Source organism: Tupaia chinensis, unplaced genomic scaffold, assembly GCF_000334495.1.
Source record: "Tupaia chinensis unplaced genomic scaffold, TupChi_1.0 Scaffold138854_1, whole genome shotgun sequence".
NCBI lineage: Eukaryota > Metazoa > Chordata > Mammalia > Scandentia > Tupaiidae > Tupaia > Tupaia belangeri.
The window spans coordinates 613608-628406 of NW_006198747.1; the positions used below are offsets into that span (position 1 = coordinate 613608).

The 14799-nt window shown below is 35.9% G+C and overlaps 1 protein-coding gene across 1 annotated transcript in view; it reads left to right on the top strand.

The window, feature by feature from the left end:
- The window catches only part of KCNV1 (potassium voltage-gated channel modifier subfamily V member 1), an 8514-nt gene extending 5413 nt beyond the window's left edge, over window positions 1-3101 (top strand). The window contains exon 4 of the mRNA XM_006161692.2: window positions 2187-3101. Within this exon, the coding sequence (XP_006161754.1) occupies window positions 2187-2698 (512 nt within the window). The 3' untranslated portion in view covers window positions 2699-3101. The remainder of the gene's footprint in view (window positions 1-2186) is intronic.
- Window positions 3102-14799: the final 11698 nt, after the last annotated feature.

Sequence of the window (14799 nt, forward strand, 5' to 3'; positions counted from 1 at the left end):
CCTACACTATATACATAGTCCCTCTAAATGACATTAGTGGCAGCTATCTCTCCTTATACATTTTGGAAAAAACTAACTTGTGATTTGAGATTTTTTTTTTTTATCCCTACCACTTTGAAGTAATTGGGACTTATCCTAACACAATTTTGGTAGTGTATTTTCCTAGCTAGTCTCACATACCAAGGCCTTGATAATGGGGTTTCCAACAACTTTTTTAAGTACCACTCTTTGTTTTCTGACACACATAATGGGATGGTTTCTTTGAGTATTTATAAACTCTTCCCAGGACTCGATTTAAAAACACCCAGTAAAGACAACATTCTTTTCTCGAAACAAAGGAACAGAAGACTAACAATGATTTCTACAATGTCACTTCCTCATAGTTTTTCCCAGTTCTAAAATAAACATAAAATATTACTAAAACCTTAATTGATTAAAAACATATGAACAATTGCATAAATAGGCAATTTTACTTCAATCATTACATTTAACAAAATATAGACATAGTCTGAGCATTCATTACAAATGAAAATTGAGAGATGTTATAGAAGAGTGTTTAGGAGGCCAGCCGAACAGCCAAGGTTTCAACTGTGGCTCCATAGCTTTGTACTAGATTAGCCTCCTCTTTGTACCTAAGCTTACTCATCTGTAACATAATATAACTATTACATATCCACCTTATCTTGTTTCTAAGGAGTATCTGAATTAACACATGTGATCTGCTAGAGATTCATCCTGCTTTGTTTTCTTTGTTTGCTTGTTTGTTTTTTTATAAAATTGTTTGGAATATTTGATCTTTAAATGCAAACTGTTTTCCCAGGTAAACACTATGGTTCTCCTCATACGTTATCGACTTATTTTGTAAATGTAATTCCATATAGACATCAAGTCCAGTCTTCTTAAAAGGTCTTATAAAGGTGAATTTGAAGATAATTTTCTGAAGTTATACCTCAATGTTAATATTCATTGGTCATTAAAGATAGTGATGAGTAATTCAGTAATATCTGAAAATTTGAATAGCAAAATTCAAAATATGAGAACGTAGTATTCTAATGCATTTCAAATAGCCTAGTCAGTGAATTAAAATAAAATAGTAATTTTAAATGGTATTGTTTCAGACTTCTGAAGTAATACCACTGTGACTTTATGTTGATATGACTGCAAAATATAGATAAACTGTTAGAAGCATCTCTCTGCTGTTAGAAAGGATATCTATGGCTCATTAAAACCCTGGTACTATTATAAGTCCTTCTTATTCCCCTTAGGACTTAGTCTCTTCGCAGGTGGATTCTAATCTATTATACCTGCATTCCCAGGGATGAATAAATTCCTAAGCCTAGTAATAGGAAATCCACCAATGCCTCACCGTGAGTGAATTGCCAGGCACCTTTTTGCACTGGAGGAATATTCTGTATTCAAGTCTATCTTACAGGAAAGCGAAGATTGTATGTGCTCAAGGGAGTAATTTGCAGTACTCGAGTATCAAGGATTAGGATTTCAGTGTCTTTCCTGAGAGTTCAGGGATCTCCTCTCGATGCATTGCTAATAAATGGACCCCGAATATACATGTGATGTTCTCAGGTCAGTTTTGTCACCAGCGCCTAACTTGTTTCTACCGCCACACTTCATTGCCGTGGTATACAGCCTTTACTTTCTCTGGCTGTCAAGCAGTGAGTGTCCTGACTGGGTTAAATTTCATCAGCGTGAGAAAGACTGACACACAAAATAGAAGGAGAAACATAAAACCGGAATTAGAAAAGTGTTAAGTGACGTAATGAAATGCAAGTCTGACCAAGCAAGACCTCCATATGCTGCACTGTAAAGCATGTTCGTTGTACAGGCTGAGGTTCAAAGTGCAGTTATATACCCTCTGCTTACCTTCTGGCTTAATCTCTCAGATTCTTGATATATAAACAACAGAAGCTCAATAAGTATATAGGTGAATTAATAAATGGAATGATATTTCTCACTTTCACAACCTGGCTTCATCAACTAGGCTATGAGCTCTGGAGGATGAGGAATTATGATTTATCCATCTTTATTATTTCCAGAACACTGCCCAGTGCCGGGGGCACATTAGGTGTCTATGCATGCTCTTTGGTGGATGGTAAGGAAGAGGGCAAGGGAACAAAGGCAGGAAGAAGAAGTGAAGGTACCATTGACTAACAGCAGTTGTTCTATTGCAGGGTTACGCTCACTTGGGATGACAATCACCCAGTGTTATGAAGAAGTTGGCCTACTGCTCCTCTTTCTATCTGTGGGAATTTCTATATTCTCAACAGTTGAATATTTTGCTGAGCAAAGCATCCCTGACACAACCTTCACAAGTGTCCCCTGTGCGTGGTGGTGGGCCACAACATCCATGACTACCGTGGGATATGGGGACATTAGACCAGACACCACCACAGGCAAAATTGTGGCCTTCATGTGTATATTATCAGGAATCCTTGTCCTGGCTTTGCCTATTGCTATTATTAATGATCGCTTCTCTGCTTGCTACTTCACCTTGAAACTCAAGGAAGCAGCTGTTAGGCAGCGTGAAGCACTGAAGAAGCTCACCAAGAATATAGCCACCGACTCATATATCAGCGTTAACCTGAGAGATGTCTATGCCCGGAGTATCATGGAAATGCTTCGCTTAAAAGGCAGAGAAAGAGCAAGTACTAGGAGCAGTGGGGGAGATGATTTCTGGTTTTAGTGCACCTTTAATTTATTTATAAAAGCTGTGTACAATTAACTTGATTGATAAAGCCTTGATATAAATGTCTATAGACTGCCGATGAGTCTCTTTTGAGCACTATCTGTCTTAATTTTTGATGATACATTCATTGCTTGATCTGCTAGAATATTTCACAGCCCCCATAACAACTGCACAATGTTTTGACACATTTGAGTCTCAAAAACAGCAAATTAACACAATCAAACATAATTGGACTAATATACACTTGTGTAAATTGTCAAATATGCAATAGGATCATTGTAATGTTTATGACAAAGTTAAAGGTTCTATGTATCACTAATTTTAGAAGTGTTTTGCACCCTTAATTTTTAAAACATGGAAGTGAAGTGACATAGTCCAGAGAAAAGACGAGTGAACATTCAAGAACACACTGAACCACATTGTTATTTAAAAATATTCTCAAAGAAAATTAATTAGTCCTTTCTCCATCATTTAAACTTTTGCATATAACAATTAGGTTTGCAAGAGAAAATCCTAACTTGATGGTTATAGATTATATTTCTGTCTTCCATCTGGTGCCAATTGCTGGCCTCAAGGAGGCTGAGCTGAGCTCTGTATCTGATCATTACTATGGAGAAGAGAATTGCTCAGACTGCAGTAGATGGGCCTGTACAAAGACCTAGAAGCACACCTCTTTATCTTCCTAGCTGAGTATAACATGTAAAGTCTAAAGCGGTATTTTTCTTAGTATTTCATGAAAATCAAATAGTCTATAAAAGTCTCTTCATGGATGTACGATTCAAGTTTTACCTTTAAAATCATGACTATGTAAAGTAAAACAGTGAACATGGTAAACGTATACACTGAAATTATTAGTCTTATTCAAAAAGTGAAAATGACATGTTGAATGACATCATGACATGAACTCCAAGGTCTTTTATTTATTAACAAAAACAACAAAAACTTCTAGATGTTTTCTGACTCTTGACCAAATAGCAAATGTTTGAAATTCACAGACATTTTTCACATTCACAATAATAATAAAATTTCTAGACACTCTGTTACATAATGAAAGCAAAAAGCTCTAAAACTAAGACTAGCTCATGATTCCTGATGTCCTAGTAAATACGATTTTTCAGAACTAAGAATAACAAGGAATAGATCACTTTATATATCAAGTAATTTTGAATGTATGTGATATACCCTCCCAAGGGGGAAAACATTAGTTCTTGTGGGAAAAATATCTTACTCTTTTTATGTATAAAACACACACACACACACACACATATATATATATATATATATGTGTGTGTATATATATATATATATATATATATATATATATATATATGAAGGGCCTTAAAAAAGTTTGTGGGAAATGCATATTATGAAAAGCCTGGGGACCAGCAGTTAGCGTAATGGCTATGTCGCTGGACTCCCACATAGCCGACCCCGGTTCACGTCCTGGACCCGGTGGCTTAAAACTCAATGCCGGGCTCGTGTGCGTGCGTGCCCAAGATCCCGAGAGGACAATGGAGGAGAAGGGATTGTGGCGTGGCCAACGCCCCTGGGGGGTGATTTCTCACTTTCTATCTCTCTGTCTCTGTCTGTCTGGCAAGCGCACGTGTCCTATGGCAAAAACCTCTCAAAAAAAAAAAAAAGCCTGGATTTCTTACTTTTTGCATCAAAATAAACATGTACATTAATTCCATTATTTAAAAACTTTTTTGAGGTACTGTCACATAGGCAATGCATATAGTATATTTGTGGTATTAAAATTCTAAGGGTAGGAAATCAGGAAAAAATAATTCTTTGAAGAATTTTTTCCAGGAATAAAAGGTGATAAGAAGGGAACAGTAAGAGACTCTGCTTTAGTATGCAAATTGAGTATCTTTAATCTGAAAAATCTGAAATGTTCCAAAATTTGATACATTTTAAGTGCCAACATGATTCTACAGGGAAACATTTAACACCAGATTTTATATGACCAGTTGCAACCAAAACCTGTCTTACAAAAGGATTGTATAAAATTTATCTTCAGGCTATCTGTAAAAGGTATATTTGAAACACAAATGAATTTCATGTTTAGACCTGGAGCTCATTCCCAAGGTATCTCATTATTTACTATATGCAAATATTCCAAAATCTGAAAACCAAAACACTGCTAGCCCCAAGAATTTCAGATAAGTGATACTTAACCTACATTGTTATAATGTATTTTCTTAACTCTATTCAATTCATGCTATTACTTTATAAACTACCAAGAAAGGAATAATGTGACAAACAATTGTAAGATTCAATTGATTATAAAATGCTTCCAGATTCTGGTTATATAAAGACTTAAAATATGTTTCTTAAAAATCAATGAACTAGTGCATGTACTACCTCCTGTTTTCCGGTGTGCATGCTCTGAAACATTTTCATTGATGGCATGAGTTTTAGATTGTGTGCTAGAGTAATTCAATCCATTTGACTTGTTTTTACTTCTCCTAACAATTATGAAATATTTAGGAAATATGAGTACCAATAAAATATTCTCCCTTTTATCCACATTCATAGGTGCTTAAAGAATGGCACAGGGCCACTGGCTATCAAAAAAAAAAGAGAAGAAAATCCATAAGGCCAGCAGGTAGAGTGGAAGTTAAGGCAGTAGATTCCCATATGGCCATCTAAGCAGTTTTAATCCTAGATATGGTAGCTTGAAAATCACACTGGGCGCATGTGTCTATGTGCCCCATATCCCAAGAAGACTCTAGAGGAGAAAGGATTGTGGCATTGCCATCCCCCCTTGGGGATATTTTCTCATTTTCTCTCTCTCTCTCTCTCTGTCTCTTTCTGGTACCCTATAGCAAAAGAAAAGAAAGAAATCCCACCCAGAGTCTGAAGTAGAAGTTCCTCTGGCTTCTCTAGAACTTTCTCTAATAAGAATAGTGACTCTGAACCTAGTAATAGTAGCACACACCAGTTGACCCTGCTATTCCACAGGCTGAGACCACATGGAAGGCTGAGGTTTAGTTCCTATTCCATGCTAAAAGCCAACGGCAGTGGTGCTGACCAGTAGTCCCAGCTACATAGGAGACTGAAGCAGGAGACTCATAACGTAGCAAGACCATGTCTTAAAAGAAAAAGAATAAGTACTGTTCTCTTATATTTAATAGCTGATTTAAGTGTAGGAGAGAAGAAAGATGAAAACTGAGTTACTTTTTAAAAACAATAATTCTATTATCATTGCTAATTTAGATATGATAGTTGTACAGATTTGTGCAGTGCAGTGTGGTTTATCAGAACATGTGTATAATGTGTACTGATCAGATCAGGCCAAAAGCATAGCTACCATCTCCAAAATTTATTTATTTATTTATTTTTATTTATTTGTGTTTTTTGCCTTAGGACACATGTGCTTTCCAGAGAGAGAGAGAAAGACAGAGACAGAGACAGTGAGAAAGAAAATGAGAAATCACCCTTTCGGGGCGGGAGGGTGGGGGGTGGTCACACTGTAATCTCTTTTTCTCCATTCTCTTCCCAGGATGTTGGAAACACACACATACGTGCCTGGTATGATTTTCAAGCCACCAGGTGTGGGAACGTAATCATAGTTGTCTATGTGGGAGGTCAGTGACATAACCACTAAGCCATCTGCTGTCTCCCACCTCCAGCATTTAGTTTGCTGTGTTGTGCATGTTCAAAATCCACTCTTGGTTATTCTGAAATACATATTGAATCATCACCCACTTTCTTTATTCTATTATACTATAGTATTTACAGCCCATTCCACTATACATGTACTCTTGCACCTGTTAACTGAATTCTGCCCATCCTACTCAATGCTCATCCCTTTCAATCTCCTGGTATTTGTCATTACATTCTCTACTTCTATGTAATTAAATCTCTTAACTTCCACTAATGAATGAAAAAAAGGTGTTTAAAACCGAATTACTTTAAAGGTGTGATAACTGGCCCAAATTCATACAACTTTGAATTCACTGAAAGCCAATCAGCCTGACCCTGAAAATTATACTCCTGAAAGTGCTATTACAGATTTCATTACTCCTACACAAGCTGTGCATAGGGATTCATTTCATATGCATGCAAGTCAGTTTCTTATGGACGAACAGGTGTAATGTGCCTTAAGAGAAATATCATAGAGACCAGAAGATGGCATAATGGTTTATGTCGCTGGACTCCCACATAGTTGACAATACTTCAAGTCCTTGACTCAATGACTTAAACTCACACTGGGCATGTGGACATGCATGCCCAAAATCCTGAGAGGAAAATGGAGAAGGGATTGCCACATGGCATCCTCCCTCGGGGGTGATTTCTCACTTTCTGTCTCTCTGTCTCTCTCTCCAGTGAGCACACACACCAAATAGCAAAAAAAAAAAACTCTCTCTCAAAAAATAAAGAGATAAAAGAAAGAATGACATCATCATAATCTCAAGAATGGAATGGTGCTTTTAAGGATTAGTTTTGATATGTTGGGGACATTATTAGGCAAGAAAAATATTATCTTTAAAATAATTAGTAGTTGGAAAATTAAAAATTAAGAAATACGTGTGTTCGTGTGTATTTCTTTCACAAAGAACCCTAAAACTAAACCTATTTTCTACAAATGTATACATTTTGTCAGGATGTGGATATAAATTGTTTTTAGTGAATTGTTGCCTAGTCTTAACTTTTCAACACCTCTCCAACATTTTATTTTTTATTTATTTTTATTTTTAATTTGTCATAGGATATGCCTACCAGAGAGAAAGAGAAATTTCTCCCTCTCCATGGGACATGGTCATGTTGCAATCTCTTCTCAATTTCTCTCTCCTTTCAGGATGTTGGACATGCATGCATATGCGCCCAGTATGTTTTATAAGCATGGCTGGCCATGTGGGATCTGGCTCCCTTAACTGGTAGGCTACAGGACCAGCCTAAAAATAACTTTAAAATATCAGTAGTTAGTCAGCTTAACTGTTATATAAAATATCACTATACTTATTCAGCAACTGAAAACCAAATCTAAATAACAGACCAAAATAGGAACTTTGTTCATTTTATATTTCATCATTTCTAAAACACTGAGCATTATTCAAAAATTTGTACAGATATTTGCACATCATGTTTAATGCAACATTTATTTATAATTACTGAAACATGGAACCAACCTAAGTGACAATTGGGTTGAAAGACTGTGGTATATGTGTACTATGGAATATTACACAGCTATAAGAAACAATGAGATCCTATCATTCAACTCAAAATGGATGAATATAGAGAATCTAATGTTGAGCAAAGTGAGCCAGACATTAAAAGATGCACATTATATATCCCTACTCAGTTTCTACTGTCTGCTCTTAATGGCAAAGGTTGAGAGATCTGACGATGTGGAGGAGAAGAACAGTGTGGATGCTAGTGACAGTAAGAAGGGGAAGTGGTTGATAGAGACCGGGTGATGGATGGCTGGTACGAAAACAGAAAAAAGATTATAAATGATAAACTACTGTTTATAAGGAAAAATAAATAAATTTATTTTACATCATCTAAAATAGTTCAAAATAGAGTATATCTGTTAATTTATCTGTCATCCAAAAGCACTTTGCCTAGGGGTCAACAGGTGGTGTGGATGGGGTGTTGGACTCCCACATGGCTGACTGCAGTTCAACTCCTGGACCTAGTGTCTTGCTTTCTCACTTTCTCTCTCTCCCTCTGTCTGTCTCTGGTAAGCACACATGCCCTATCGCAAATTTAAAATAATAATAATGAATAAAATTAAATCATTCTTTTTTAAAAAGGAACACTTTGTCTAACAGAAAGGACTGACTATAGTGGAAAACAAACAAAAAAAAATAGAAAATTGTTCAAAAATTTAAGGGAACCAGCAGTTAGTGTAATGGCTATGTCGCTGGATTCCCACATAGTCAACCGCGGTTCGTGTCCCAGACCCGATGGCTTAAAACTCACGCCAGGCACGTGTGCGTGTGTGCCCAAGATCCCAAGAGGAGAATGGAGGAGAAGGGATTGCAGCGTGACCATCCCCTCTGGGGGGTGATTTCTCGCTTTCTGTCTCTCTGTCTCTTTCTGTCTGGCGAGCGCACGCGCCCTGTAGCAAAAAAACCTCTCCAAAAAAAAAAAATTATTATTAGGTATACAAAATAATGAAATTATTATCTTTCTCTAAACTATTTAGAAAATAATATTTAAAAATATTTAAATGAACAAGACAATGCTTGAGTACTCTCAAGATCAATTTTAATAAATTATTGAAAATCTCCAACAGGATGATATAATATTTATATTTTATGTTTATATACATATAAATGAACACTCATGCATATACACACAAGAAACTGTTGCATTTATCTTTTTAATGCAAAGAAGTATTGAGGAAAATGCATTAGATGTACAGGGGGGTTAACAGAGGTAGTTATGTCAGTTCTGTGTTTCAATGTGAATTCTTACTCTCAAATATTTTTTTGACTAGCTCCTGCAGAAAATTTGTATATTGACCTTTTATTTAAGCAAACCATTAACACTGGATAAACTTACTATATACTTTGATGAACACTTCCACATATACATTTTTTAACATGTAAAGTATGCTTTTTTAAAATATCCACTACTAATACATTTGTCTTATCAGCCCTTCTATTCACGTTTGAGAAAATACTGGTTGGCAAACATGTCCTGAGTCGTCCCTGGTGATTTCCCTTTACAAGGCACTGCTATTCCAAACCTCTCTCCACACAATTTGGATATATAGGGGAAAAAGGTCATCCAAGGAGAGCATTATTCCTAGCAATTGTTTATATGGTGTGTCTTATGAGTAGTGGGATAACTTGGATACTCAGCAATCTCATGTCCTCGCTTTTATATTATTATATATATATATATTATATATTATTATATATTATACATAATACATAATACATACTTATATTATTATATATTATATCTTATTCACTTAATTCCATTGCACCTCTCTTCCTTTCTGGTATTTGCTATGTAATACCCTAACCCTAATTAAATCCAAGTCAATGCCTACTTGGGTCTTCCTCCATAGCTGATCATTGACTATAGGAAGAAAAAAAGGAGAAAAAAAATGCAAACTACTCTAACTTTAGATTCATGCCTACAACCCCACATGAGTTCTGAAGGCTTCCAGGCTGCAGTTCCTGACTCCATTCACTCTCTTGAGATAAATGGAAACTGCTAACACCTCCTTTGGATTCCGCTCTTACTCAGAAAATAGAATCAGAGGAGATTTCTACAAAAGCCAGCACCCACAGCATCCACCTACCTCCATCTGTGCCTCTTCACTGTCTTTCCTGCTGTGATAGGGGCCAAACTGTCCATTCTACCATTTCTCTTCAGCCATAGGAGATTTCTTTTGAAAGTCTTTCCCCATATATGATTTAACTCATTATTTTATTTATTTATTTTTTTATTTTTTTTACAAAACAGACAAAACCCGTGTTTTGAATCTACTTCATCGTCTGAAAAATACTCAATTCTCTGGTCTTTTTTTTTTTTTTTCTTATGGCTAAACTTGACATCACTTTCTATGTGCAATCTTTCAGATTCTATATTATGATGCTTTTTCCATTCTTTCTTGAAAATTCACTCAAGTTAGTCTTCCAGCCCTACAACAATGTTTTTCTTAAGGTCAGCAAGTCTCCATTATTATTAAATTTAATCGTCACCACTCTGCACATTGTTTGCTCAAGCAGCAGCACTTCTCAAGATTAATAACAGGCCCCTCCTTGAAATGCTTCCTTTTCTTCATAACTTCCTAATTTGGGCCCTATTCCACTTTTCAGTCACCTTTTCTGATTGACGCAGTCAATCAGGGCTTAATCCACAGTCCTCTTCTACTATCTATTTATATTGCCTCTTTGATAAAATCATTCAGTTTCAACTCCCAAGTGTCTATATCCAGACTAAATCTCTCCTTTCACTTCCTGCATGACCATACTTATGTATCTAACTGTCTATTTAACAGGTGTCTGAAAAACACATCACGATTAGCATATTTAATATCAAAGATTTATTTTTTCTTTTCTTTTTGGAATTTGCTGTATGGACCATGTACTCACCAGAAAGAAAGGGAGAAGTGAGAAAGCAATCCCCAAAGGGAATGGCCAAACCACAATCCTTTCTCCTCCATTCTCCTTTTGGGATTTCAGGCATACATGCACACATGCCCCACATGTTTTTCAAGCCTCCAGGACCAAGACTTGAACCATATAATCAGTTATATAGGGTCCAGTCACCTTATCTGCCATGCAACCAGCTGGCCTTCAAAGTATTAATAGTTCCCCAAAGCTCTAAGATTAAGTCACTGAAAAGCAGATGACACAACTGGTGAATACTGAAATATTGGTTATGTGCAAGATATTTACTGAGGGAAAAAAGAACTCTGAGAAGGATAAGGAGAAGTAATCTAGAGAGGTGGGAGGAATCTTTAGACTGTGATGAAGTTCTGACAGCTATGTGGAAAAGAGAAGAGAGGAAATGAGAAGAGCCTCTGGTCAAATGCCAGTTCTAAGAAATTTCACTCAGATTGATGGAAAGTCTTTGAGGAAAAGTAGCCCATTAAGGAGTCCCACTTCTCTTAGTAATGGCTCTGCATTAATGTTCCAGAAAGCTACAGCACAAGCAGTCAGTCGATCATACTCCCCTGAGGAGATCTGACCAGCACATTTTCATTACCAACATAGTTAATCCTTGGAGCTGTTCAAGTCTGCTTCTCTGTGCGGATTCAGAAGTAGCTCCTCTTTGGGCTTCTTTTTTTCTGAGGGGATTCTTAGAAGCACGTTGGTGAAGCAAACTAGAACTCTTATTGCTGCAGTGGTCTCTGAACAGCAACTAGCACTCATCCTCTCTGTCCTCCACGATCCCCAGCACTCCCATCCAAGCTCACGGTTTCCTCTATGATTTCCTAGCATTCTAAAAGAGTTATAAAGAAAATTCTAGCCTGCCTATGTTAGCCTCAGAGAATAATTTTACATCCTAGAAAACACTTTTTATCACTATTGTGAACTGAAGCACACCATAATTATGCTGCACAGAATTGTCATTACCATGCTATTCACTTTTATTCTTGAACAACAACAAAAAATAGCATGAACAAAAATGGGTATTTCAGGGACAAATTTCAAAATAACTTAAATTCCATCTTCTTCTTTTCTGAACTGGTAACACCCAGTATAATACTGCTTTAATGGGCACTATTAATAATCCACTGACTGAAAAATATCTACATATTTATGTAGTAACTTCTTTAAGCTTATTGGGATCAACATGTTTAGATTTCAATAACAGGATGCAAATAAATCTGAAGTAACAGAGAAAATATATTGACTTCTGGATTCCCTTTTTGTGTTCTATGTTTGAGCAACAATTCTTCCAATTATATGAAACCTTACTTCCCCTTCTTTAGTACACACAGAGTCTAATAGTTTTGGTAAATAATGAAGACAATGGCAACATGTATAATTATTCTATTGCTCAATACCCAAGTTATTTCCTAAAAATTAATAATTGAACGAAAAAAGATTTGACAAGTTAAGTACATGTACAAGTTAAGTAAATATACACCCAAAGAAAAAGAATAAAAAAACTTAAATAAGAAATGTGACTTCGAAATTATGGGAGGGAAAATAATGTTCCTTGACATATATTAGTAATCATCTCAAGACTTCACACTGAATATGTAGATAGAATTTCAATCATCTATGTAAGTGAAAAAATCAAATCTTCCTTAAAAAGTAATTTAAGTGTCTCTAAACTAGGACAATTTTCCCAAACCCTGTCTTTATACATGTCTTTGTTGTACAGCAAATGTTTTAATCTTAAGTGGTCTATAATTATTATTGTCAACTAATTCTAAGTGGTACATGTGAAAATAAAAAGACAGTTACTGTTGCTATGGAAACTATACTTTGTAGAACATTTATTTCAACAGGCCTTGCTTCTCAAGTAAAAAAAAAGAAAAAAGTAAAACCTTCATGGACAATAGAACCACCTTGACCACAAGCTGTCAGGAAAAGAAAGAAAGAGTAAAAATACAAAAACAATAACCATTCTTTCAGACCAGCTGGTGGTATGGTGGTTAAAGTGGCTGGATCTCACATGGATGACTGAATGAGTGGAGTCCCAGACCTGGCAGCCTGAAAAACACACCAGACACATGTGTGTGTGTGCCCAAAATCTCATAAAAAGAATTGGAGGAAAGGGATTATGAAGTGGACATCTCCTGGGGGTGTTTTCTCACTTACCCTCTCTCTCTCTCTCTCTCTCTCTCTCTCTCTCTCTCTTTATCTTTTTAAAGTAACCGCATACAATCTCTAACCAAAAAGAAAAGAAAAGAAAAAAAAAAGGTTTATCTTTAGCTGAACTCATAGCTTCCTTTCTCGCATGAGCTTTACTATTTATTTACTTATTATTTGCATTTTTTTTAAGATTTTAATAGAAGGAAATAAATAACTACTTCCTAAAAAAGACTTGTATGTGTAACAATGGCATTTATTTTTAACTTTAAAGCTAGATAAAAGATCTAACTTTGTAATAATATTCTAGGGTGGACTGACAGTGGTGGTGCAGCACAACACTCTGTGATACTGGACCTACATGGGAAGGTCCCATGTTCACTTCTTGAAGTCTCCCTGTAAAACAAGGCACATGGATGCATCCTTGACCCAGACTGGCTGAGGCTGGTGGAGGACTACCACGTGAACACTGTTGGTCGCGCCTGTCTCTTTTGCATGAAATAAATTAAATTAAATTAAATTAAAATATTTTTTCTATTCTTTTTTTTTTTAAGAGGAAGATTTTTGCTATAGGACACATGCACTTGCTGAATTGAAAGTCAGAGGTATAGATAGCGAGAAATCATTGGGTGAATGGCCACGCTGTAATCCCTTCTCCTCCATTCTTTCAGTATTTGGGGCATGCACACACATGTGCCTAGCGGAAGTTTCAAGCCACTGGATCTGGAGCTCAAACCACAGTCAACTACCTGCGAATCCAGTATACCACTTGCCGGCCCCAGTAATAATGTTTAAGAAATATATTATCAACAGATAGCTAACAAATTCTTTTTTCTTAGTACTTTTCTACTCTCTCTTTGTAATGAATTATTCTATACCATTTTCCATACAGGCTAACAAAATATGCTAATCTACAGAGAATTTTCAGCAGACATATCTGATAATCCAGTTAGCAAAATCTTCTTTCTCACATACTGTGACGTCTACTTTTTAGGACATAGAGCATAGATTTTTAGAGCACAGAGCAAAACTTTTTCACTTAATTTTATATGACACATTGTCAAAGACATTATGCATATACAGACAGAGGAGCTATTAACTGGTAATTATATGAACAGAATAATATATGATCCAGAAAAGAAAAATTGCACTGTGGCATAATTTATTTAATCCTTATCAGAATTGGTGCAGTCACTATAATAACAACATTTTCTACCTTCCTTCCAATCTCAAAGAAAAATTTTGTAGATTAAGGAATGTATTTAAAAAAAAAAAACAATCATATATACTTAGTCAAATAAAAGTTTTATAAAGCATTCACCAGAGCTAGTTTTGATAATGGTATAATAAAGGTATTCCTTTGTGTTATAATTTTAATACCAAAACAAGTCTTTATTAAAAGTGGTTACATGGCTCTTACTCCAAGATTTGGAAACAGCTTGAATTACTTTAGCTTGCATGGCATTTTATTTTTTTAAATTGTAGGCCAAATCTCATTAATCTGGCCAGCTCTGTGGTATAGCAGTAATGTGCTGTTCAAGGAAAGCTGGAAACCACACGGTGGCTGCAGTTTGAATCTCAGTCCTGGTCAGCCTTAACAAGTTGGGCATGTGTGTGAGTGGCTAAGAGCCAGTGGGCTGGAGGGCTGGAAGAAGAAAATCATTGATGTGGCCACACCTTGCAGAGGGTGCTTATCTCTCTTCCTTCTCTTTTTCTCTCACTCCCACATGCATGCATATGCACTCTATAAGATGGATGATTACACATAAACCAGAAATCACAATAAAAAAGAAAACTAAATAATAATAATGGATCATGACATATTTTTTAATTATTTATTTTAATTTTTATTCATTTATT